This window comes from Terrapene carolina, unplaced genomic scaffold (assembly GCF_002925995.2).
Source record: "Terrapene carolina triunguis isolate 2854851 unplaced genomic scaffold, T_m_triunguis-2.0 Scaffold192, whole genome shotgun sequence".
Lineage (NCBI taxonomy): Eukaryota > Metazoa > Chordata > Testudines > Emydidae > Terrapene > Terrapene triunguis.
Window position 1 is genome coordinate 19453345 of NW_020664543.1, and position 10011 is coordinate 19463355.

Genomic DNA, 10011 nt, shown 5'->3' on the forward strand with positions numbered 1-10011 from the left:
AAGTTTCAGTGATGCCAACAATGTCATAGTTGTATTTATTTATTAGCACTTCCAGTTCTTCCTGCTTATTACCCATACTTCTCGCATTTGTATATAGGCATCTAAGATACTGGTTTGATCTTTCCTCCCAGTTTTGTCCTGACCCTCCTTTCTCTCTGCCAATATAGCCCACACTCCCTCTCGTTTCCGACCCATCTCCCAGGTCTCCATGTTCCCCACTTACCTGTGGGCTTTGCTCACCTGTCCCTGTCGAATCTAGTTTAAAGCCCTCCTCACTAGGTTAGCCAGTCTGTGTCCAAATAGGGTCTTTCCCCTCCTTGAAAGGTGAACGCCATCTCTGCCTAGCAGTCCTGGGGAATTTTTTCTGTTCATGACATTTAGCAGAATTTTCAGTCTTACTTTCAGAGTTAACTCAGCAGTGGTAGCTGGGAATATGTAGCTGTGTAGCTGTTTTGGCTGTCATACCACGTGCTCTAATCCATTCAATAACTAGGCTAAATGAAAAGTTTTTGCAACTTTTAATAAACTCAGTGAAGTACGTTGTTCAGATTCACAAAAATTATCCAACAGGTTTTAGTTGGGTTTCCAGGCCCCTACAGGCTTACATCCATGCTAGCTGTTGACCAGCCTCTTCCCTTTGGCTGCAACAGAATGCAGCCGTGTCAGCCAACTAGAATGATTTAGCCAACTCACAGAAGTTACCTAGCAACCTTCCCCTAGGGTGGAGTGCAATTCTAATTTAAATAGCTGTATGGAGATGGGAGGTCCCCCCACCCCCCTTGCTTCCTATAAAAATAAGTGTATAAATGAAATCTGTGCCAAGAAATGTCTTTACGGTGTGTACTTTTTTTACATTAGGGTGTCTGTGCCCTTGCTAAAGATGCTAGATCAGATGCTGGCCAATGGCTGCTTTGATATTTTCACCGCTGAAGAGAAGTAAGTGCTAATTATTCTGGTTTGAAATTGCTGTTTTATATCAGAGGACACTGAAGGGGATAGCTGCTGCTGTAGCTAATTTACGTTTGTGTTGTGTTACTAGTGAGAATGTTGTTACCAGTTGAATGTCAATGTTCTTAAAACCAAAATCTGATCATCTCTACCTTGACAGTGGTGCTTTCTCAGAAGATCTTTTCTTCTGTTGAAAAATGCATCAGAAAACCTGATAATTATAATTGCTGGGGGAGTTTTGGTTTCACAATATGTTATGTGTTTTTTTAAATCTTGCAACAAACTAATGTACATATAGTGGTAGTGCCAGTGAACAGCTGCCTTAGACTGAGGTGCATGCTACGCTGTATATTAGGCAACTTAATAATTTTGTTTAATTTTCCCTGAAGTTACAATAATCCATTGAGCAGCTATCAAGAAAGGTCAAATCCAAAGGTCAAATATTGGGGCTAAGAGCCTTGGCAGTATCCCTTTAACCCATTTTAGCTCTCTCTTTATCACTGTTTTATGACCTGCAAATGAACTAGATTCAATCTGCATATTTTCATCTGGAGAAGGTGTGGCAGTGACAGATTCATACAATTGCTGAGAATTGTTGTATAGCCATAACTAGCTGTACATATTCTTGGGCATAAATATATATTGTTCACCATGCTGTGCACATTTCACTGGCAGTGTTTCCCAATGTGACATGGTGAGGCAAAATGCCTCTGCTGGCCTATCATTTTTAAAAATACATTCTTCTGAGAGTTGCATGGCAAGGCCCAAAGTTTCCAGTCAAGTTAAATATTCTGGAAGGACTGAATATTCTTGGGACTGAATAAATGTGAATAAGCATTCCATTTGAAGTCTGACAAACAGTATGTCTGCACATCTGCAGATACCTGGCAGAGTTGTACCGCAGTCAGTGCGCTATATGCAATTTTATACTGGATTTGGCATCTATTTTAAAAAGTTTCTCTTTATTTTAATGTTAAAATCACTCACAGTGGATGCACTTTAAAAGTTTCTACTGGTCTGAAAGTTTTAACTAATTATTCGAATATTTCCAATTATATGTATAGGGTACATTTCTTAAACTGGTAACATATTTCTAAATGGTAGAAATTAGAATATTAAAGGTTAATAAACATCACCACTCTCAAACAAAATAAAACCATTTATTAATCTGATGAATTCCTCTCCCTTCCTTATTTAGAGGATTAAGACCAAATCTTGCAATGCAGATCTAATTTGTCTGGGAAGAGCTTAGAGGGTGCTATAGAAGACCCTAAGCTAGCTAGAAAGAGTTCCAGAGTGCTGTCCTATGTTTGCAGTAATTATAGTTTGTTCTGGGAAAATCTTCCTGGGATGGTTAAAAAATAGTTAAATACTGGCCCTGGCTCACCGATGCCTGCTGCATTGCAGTGTGAAAGAATATGGGAGTGTGTGACTGCTGGAGCAGATTGCTTGAGCAGAACCACTTGTATGCCCCCTCGGCCAAAGAAACGTGCCAAAAAGGATGCGAAAATACAATGCAGAATGAGTTTGACTGAATTGCAGACACACTGCCCTATAACATGCAGCATACAATTTCAGAGCTAGAATGTATATAAAAAGTGCTGGGGATTAGGTGGCGGGGAGACAGAGGTGAATGCTTTGTCTCATTTTTAATGTCAATATGTGTGTCCCACAAAAAATTGGCTATGAATTATAGTGCTGGTTGATGTTTTCTTTTCTTTTTTTTTAACATGAAAAATGTCCTGTTATACAGTACATTACATCTGATCTATAGAGTATGCAACTCTTGCTCAAAAGCCTGGAACATCAGCCTGTAAAATTATTTGTTGGGGTTTTTTCTTAATCTGGGCAACTACGTCTTGGCAAGATCCCCCTGGATTTAAAATGTTCCAACACCTATGATTATAATGCCAATGACTGCTTAGCCTTCAGCTGACTATTGTTAAATTCGTTATAAAAAAATGAGTATTTGCAAATGCAAATTTCTATTCTGTTACAGTAAAAAAAGAGGTTTGTATACAGTATACTAGACTTCCTTTTTTTCCAACAGCAGTTGCAAAAAAATCTTAGCTGTCCACAGCAGGTAAATAATATCCAAATTGTTGCTGAATTCTATAGTTAAGTTATAGCTATTGAATTAATGGTTTGATACCCCTTGGGACATAAATACTTTGCATTAGCCTGAATTGCCACTGGATGTCATTCTTGCTTCACAGGAACACAGCTTGGAGTGCATGTTCTTGTCTGTTCACAAAATGCCCCCCTAAAGCTGGGTTTGGAAAAGACAGTGGAAAGCATTCTCATAGCTCTGTCTAACTGACTTTTAGTGCTCGTGAAATGTGCTGGGCTGACAATGTTAGGATTCTTTACTATATACTGGACAAATACATCACTTGGCAGTTTCCCCAGAACTGTCCTGTCAGTATGCTTCAACCCTTACTAGATTGGTAACCTATAAGGTTGAGAGCGGAGCTGAATCTTCATAATCCATTCAGTCCTTTGCACCTCTGCTGAGGTTGCCAACAAGGAGGCCAATTACCTCCTTGGACACCTGCTTAATAGGAAATGGCATAACCCAACTCTTTCCCTAGGTGACCAAACTGCTGCCAGTAACAACTTTCATTTGCTGTTGCCCTTGGCCAGGTTTGAATCTGTGCTATTGAGGTGAAAAGTCTGTTTGCCATTTCTCATTCACCATCTAGTCTCCTTTCCCCCCCCCACTAATAGCTGCAGTACTTTTCCATTGAAATGTAATGGTTCCTCTGTGCAGGCACACACTGTTCCATAAAACTCTGAATTTTAACCTAATAAAAATTGTGAATTTGTATGGAATTCATATTCACCCATATGGCCTCTTCACCATTCCTCTTCATTTTAAAGAATAATGTGATTCTGGCTGGACCATTAGTTGGTCAGGAATGGTGGCAGAGGCCAAGGCTAGCACATTTGAACAGTGTTTTTAAAGTCCATTATAGTCTAGGCCCTGTGTGGCAGGGTTTTCAAAATGCTTGCTGAAGGCTGATCCTGCAAAATGCTTAGTGATTGATGTGAGTGGGAGATGGGGGGCATTTGGCATCTTGCAGGACTGGGCCATAATACAACAGGCTCAGATTGTGAATCTCTTGCCCTCAGGAGTAGTTCCATTGAAGAAGTATCTAATTCCCGGAGTTAAAAATACTTAGACGTATTCTAGCATACAGTACCTACTAAGTTTGAACAGAATAGTCTCTAAATCATCGTTCTATTGCTATAGTGTGCACCTGGCAACATCACATAAGTAGTATCTGTACAGTAACTCCTCACTTAAAGTCGCACAATGCTCCCTTATAATGTTTGTCCACTGCTTGGAGAAAAAGCAGCCCATTGGAGCTAGCTGGTGGGGGCTTGGAACCAGGGTGGACCGGCAGCCCCCCTATCAGCTCCCCGCTCCCCTAAGTTCCCTGTGCGGCAGCCGCCCAGCAGGCTATCAATTGCCAGCAGTTAGCTGTCCCTCCTCCCACTGCCATGTGCTGCTCCTGCCCTCTGCCTTGGAGCTGCTCCTGGGAGCCTCCTGCTTGCTGTGCAAGGGGGGAAAGAGGTGCTAATGGCAGGGTTTCCCCCTGCTCCTGCCCCCCGCTTACCCCATCTCCATAGAGCAGGGGGGGACACGACAGGGCTCAGGATGGAGGGAGCTTTCTGGCAGCAGCGGCTGTCTCAACTTGCTGATCTACTTAAAAAGGCAATATACTTAGAGTGGGGTCGGTGTACTTAGAGGGGCAATGTGCATCTCTCTCTCTCTGTCTGCCATGCTGTTTCCCCTCCCTCCATTTGTGCTGCCTTGTAGAATGTGAGGCTACATTAACAACAATGTGTTAACCCTTGAGGGCTCAGCCGAGTGCTAGCTCATCATTTAGCCAGTAAGGCATTCCCTGGGAAATATCCCACCCTCTTCCATCCTCTGACTTCACCATCTCAACCAAGCTTCACAATCATCATTGCTGTGTACAGTATTAAATTGTTTGTTTGTTTAAAACTTATACTCTGTGTGTGTGTGTGTGTGTGTGTGTGTGTGTGTGTGTGTAATATATATATAAATATATTCTTTTGTCTGGTGAAAAAAATTTCCCTGGAACCTATCTCCCCCCCCATTTACATTAATTCTTATGGGGAAATTGGATTCGCTTAACATCCTTTACTTAGTCGCATTTTTCAGGAACATAACTACAACATTAATCGAGGAATTACTGTATATGTTCAGCTATTAGGGCCTCTCATTTCTAAAACCATCGATATAACAGTTTGCAGAAGGTTTTATAAAGTGCCATAAGATGGCATGTGTCATTATTGATGTGGCTCTTAGATTTTAATACTACAGGCGATTCTTTAAGTAGTGGTAATTCCATTCCTTAATAGAGCCTAAGCTGAAAAGGGCACAGCATGGCTCTCCTCTGATTTCAAGACCACCCCAAGTAATGTCATGACTGATCTAATTGAAATGCAGCTCACCTTAAAACAAAAATTCTTTTTGCAGGAACACGTGTGCCCAATTTGCATAATGTAAAGACTTCAGACTGATCTCTTTTCCCCAGATACTGATTCTGTTTCTGCTGGAACCATGCCCACACAGAAGAAGGAATTTTCTCAATTTCCTTTAAAGAGGCCAAGCTATTTGAGTCATCTGAGATCACACATAGGTTAGGTTTAGTTATTACAAATGTGAAATTGGCAGATGACAGAAAGGAAAGTGGGTCTGTTTTAAACACCAAATGCTGCACATAAGGTTACATGTACTAAATTTTTTCCAGATGCTCTGTTCCAATTGGCCTCTTTGTTGCTGTGCTTTTCAGCAATGTCTATATTGTTGAATCAGTTTAAAATCTCACCTAATTCACCATATTGCTGTTATCCTGTGCTGAAAGGCAGGCACGCACTGCAGATAATGTAATTAAACTCCTGTAACTTTCAGCCAGTCTGGAAAATAGCCTTGTGTAATTTGCCAGCCCAGGAAAAGATACCTAGCTTTTATTATTTAACAATACACACAGTTCACCGCACGCATACAGCCATACACATGTAGCTAGGGATTAATACACACACCTACCTACCTGCCTAAACATACACCCTTGGACATGGATACACATGAACTCTCAAATTCATGCATGCATGTACACCATCCCCCTCAAATGTCTCACACATGCACACTTCTCACAAACCTCACTCTCTTTGCAGGGTTGGAGCAGAGCTGATGCGACTTGTGGCTGTGGTGGTGGCACAGAACTTACCACTGCACGCCTCTGAGTTAGAGATCTTAGCCACTTCAACATAACTACACCAGTACTTTTTCTGAAATTACCTTTTAAAATAATGTAAAGCACACTGACGCCTGTTGTATGGAAATTATAACTTTATCATTCCTCTCACCTTTGTATTGTTGCAAAATAGATAAATTATATTGTACACCTTAATCTTATTTTTAGGTCCACAGTTTAAATCAACATAACAGAGATAAATGTCTGGATTTTGCTTTATGCTTTTCATATGTAGTACAGTGGAGGTTTCCTAAATGCACAATCTAGGAATAAAATAAAAGTATTTCTTTGCCAGTGTTATGTTTTACTAAACAAATATGAAGTGGTTTCATGCTACATTTATGACACAGCAAATTACTCTGCTGTTTGTTTTTTTTATCAGATGCCTAAGAGTATTGAGCAGAAGATTAAACAAGTTATGCTGCAAATATAAGGATATATTCTAAGAGCCCATGAAATATGAACAAACAGAATATTAAACAACACTGTTTGTGTAAGCATCTGGGAAAAAACTGTGAGAACCACATTTCCCATATGGTGTGTGGAAAAAACACACTTGCTAAATATATTTCAAGATGGTGTCAAACTGTACTGCATTTAGCAGTAAAGCTTTAGAGAACTGCAATCCAAGGAATCACTAAGAGATCATGACAGTACAATAGTTTAAAGTGCATTGATCATCACTTGATGCAAAAAAAGTTTTCGATGAATTTTAAAACAGCAGGGGATGATTAAGGGCTAGGTAACATAGCAATGCATAACATAAATAGATTTTTATGTGGCTACAGAATGTTTTCTCTCTTCCTTTGCCATTTCTGATCCAACACAGGTTGGTAGTAATAACAAGACATGGCATCTAATTGTTTGGTGGTATATGTGGAATGAATTTGGTTATAGTTCATTCCCCCAGTGGACAGGTATCCGCAGCACAAAACAATTAGCATTTATTTCTCCCTTGTCACTATAGAGGTCAGTGATTGAGTAAGCATTGAGGCTGAAGTAAATTCTCACCATTAGAAAGGAGGTCCTTCAAGAAAGGGGTGAATCAGATTGGCAGAGCATTGTGGGGGAAGCTTCCTATACTGCTGTCTGTTCTGTATTTGTTCTATGAAATCTGGCACCCTCCATGACAACTATATTCATTTAGAAATAGATTTTAACAGAATGTCAACCTAAAAGAGTTCTGTTTGCCTTTTAAATTAATAACTAAAATAAACTTTTAAAAATTTCAGCCATCCGTTTTCTTTGAAGTTACTTACTCTTTGCAAAGAAGAGATCAAGAAATCCAAAGACATTCAGAAACTTCGCTCCAGCATTGCAGTGTGAGTTTGTACAAAAATCTTCCTTTTTTAATTCAGGGAATGGAGATTTAAGTTCTGAACATAGAGTGGTGGGGTGGGGGTGATTGGAGAATTGTTCTCCTTTTTCTATTTGTCATTAAATATATCTGAAAAAACACATGTGAATGAATGTAACTGAAAGTTTCCATGATATTTATAAGTGTGTTTTAAGAAAAACACACACAAAGAATCAGTAAAGATTTGATTCCAAATGTCCCCAACCCAAATGATTAAACTGCTGGTGCCCTAAGGGGTGGGTTAAATCATTAGCTTTTTACTTCTGGAGAGCTTGATTCAAATGCTGGCTAGATAACAAACATAATTAAATAAATCACCCTAGATCCTATTTGTGAGTTAGAACTCAAAACCAATTTGGATGTTTCTGCTCCAGAGAAAACCACAGCTGGAGTAGCAGGGAGAAGTTGCAAGTCAGGATTGAGGTGCTTCAGCAGCGTTGTAGGTGGGTGGGTGAGATCATGGGGCTGGAAACAGTGATGTTAGTCTGGATTGACGTTCCTTGGCAGAAGTTGGTATGACACTGTCAGTTGTAACTCTACTGAAAGCAGAGGATACAGCTAAGGATATTCTTGACTCAATGTGTCAATGCTCTTAGTCTACCACTAGTTCACTTTTTCTACTCCAGTATTTGAAAGTGTTCTAGAAAGCTTAAAATGAGCAGTAAACCACATATCCAAACTATCCTTTACTCCTAACCAAATCATGCATTAGCTTACACTGTGTCCTCATTTCCCTGTGTGAGAGCTTGTTTCACTTTGTGGTGATTTTCACACACATTCTTTGGTGCTGCCTGTCAGTAGTTTTAAAACCATATTTGTATTTGGCATAGCTGTGTGGCACCCCAGACATTGTTTACTAACCCTTAATGATTTTTACTATACTTTCCTTCAGTTTGCTTTCCCACAGTGGTTGGAAAATAAAGTGATACTTTTTGAGGGAAGCAAAACTTTTATTTTATTTATACATATTTATACATCTTTATTATTAACCTCAACAATAAAATGTACCTTTGTGATTGACTAGTGAAAGGAAACCACTCAAGCTCTATACATTGTTATTTTTCTAGGTTTTGTGGCATGATTCAGTTTCAAGGTGACATGAGAAAGAAAGTTTTATTTCAGCTGTTTCTTCTTCTTTGCCATCCATTTCCTGTGGTAAGTATTGGAGGTGTTGCCATAAGGCTTTTGGAGAAAAGAATATTATCTTTTTACCAAGAAATAATGTTGTTAAATACTACTTCAAGTGAAAAGGGATTGAAAATACATTTGACATGTACACATTTTTTCACAGATATTTAAAAACCATATACTTTTGGGTAGGTTTTTCTCTGGATGTTACTCATCTGAAATCTTAGTTCCTGCTAGTTCTTTACCTTATTGATTTGCTTGTATGTTGTTTCCATATCCTTTCCCCTTTGTCTGAGTCTTTACCCCAAAGCATTTACGATCTAGAAATTGCTGCTGTTCTGTTTGTACAGCCATAATAAATTCTTCCTTGAGTTACTGGCCCTACTGTTGCTCTGTGTGTGTGTGTGTGAGCTTTTTGTTAGCAGTGCTTTGGATCTGCACCAGCACCCTATGCCACCTTGTGCTGTGGTATAAGGGAAATGTATGGAAGGACGGACCACCGCTGCTCCAGTTACTTCTCCGCCACCTGTGGTTTAAGATGGAGTATCATAGTTTCCACTTGCTAGCTGATGCAGATTTTTTATTCTTTTATTCTATTTTATTTTGTATTTCTTTAATTTTTATTATAGCTCAGGCTTGGGGGGGGGGGAGGAAAGGTTACGCCTTCCCCTTTTATTTCATGATCCTCCAGCCTTGCAGCCTTTCCTAGTGGGTTATGTCAAAAAACAACAACACAGGATTAAAGCCCTGCCAGACCTGCCATAGGTTTTTCCCCCTCAGTGATGGGCATTCCAGCTGTCTCTGCTGCCTTGGAGAGTCCCATATCCTGTCCATGTGTAAGGTCTGCTCCAGCTTCAAGGACAGATCAACAATACTGAGGAAAGATAGACTGAAACTGTTCCTTATGGAGCATTCCTTGAGAGATATGTGGGGTCCAACACCCTCCTCTCTCTTGATAAATCTGCCTGACCAGCTCAGAGCACTCCAGTAATTTCATAGATTCATAGATTCTAGGACTGGAAGGGACCTTGAGAGGTCATCGAGTCCAGTCCCCTGCCCGTATGGCAGGACCAAATACTGTCTAGACCATCCCTGATAGACACTTATCTAACCTACTCTTAAATATCTCCAGAGATGGAGATTCCACAACCTCCCTAGGCAATCTATTCCAGTGTTTAACCACCCTGACAGTTAGGAACTTTTTCCTAATGTCCAACCTAGACCTCCCTTGCTGCAGTTTAAACCCATTGCTTCTTGTTCTATCCTTAGAGGCTAAGGTGAACAAGTTTT

At 39.9% G+C, this 10011-nt stretch overlaps 1 protein-coding gene across 2 annotated transcripts in view; it reads left to right on the forward strand.

Annotated features, from left to right (window-relative positions):
• Nucleotides 1-10011, forward strand: part of TBCD (tubulin folding cofactor D) — a 256774-nt gene that overhangs the window by 222656 nt on the left and 24107 nt on the right. For both annotated transcript variants that reach the window (XM_024217615.3, XM_026654436.1), the window contains exons 35-37: nt 859-936; nt 7469-7558; nt 8661-8748. In XM_024217615.3, the coding sequence (XP_024073383.2) occupies nt 859-936; nt 7469-7558; nt 8661-8748 (256 nt within the window). The remainder of the gene's footprint in view (nt 1-858; nt 937-7468; nt 7559-8660; nt 8749-10011) is intronic.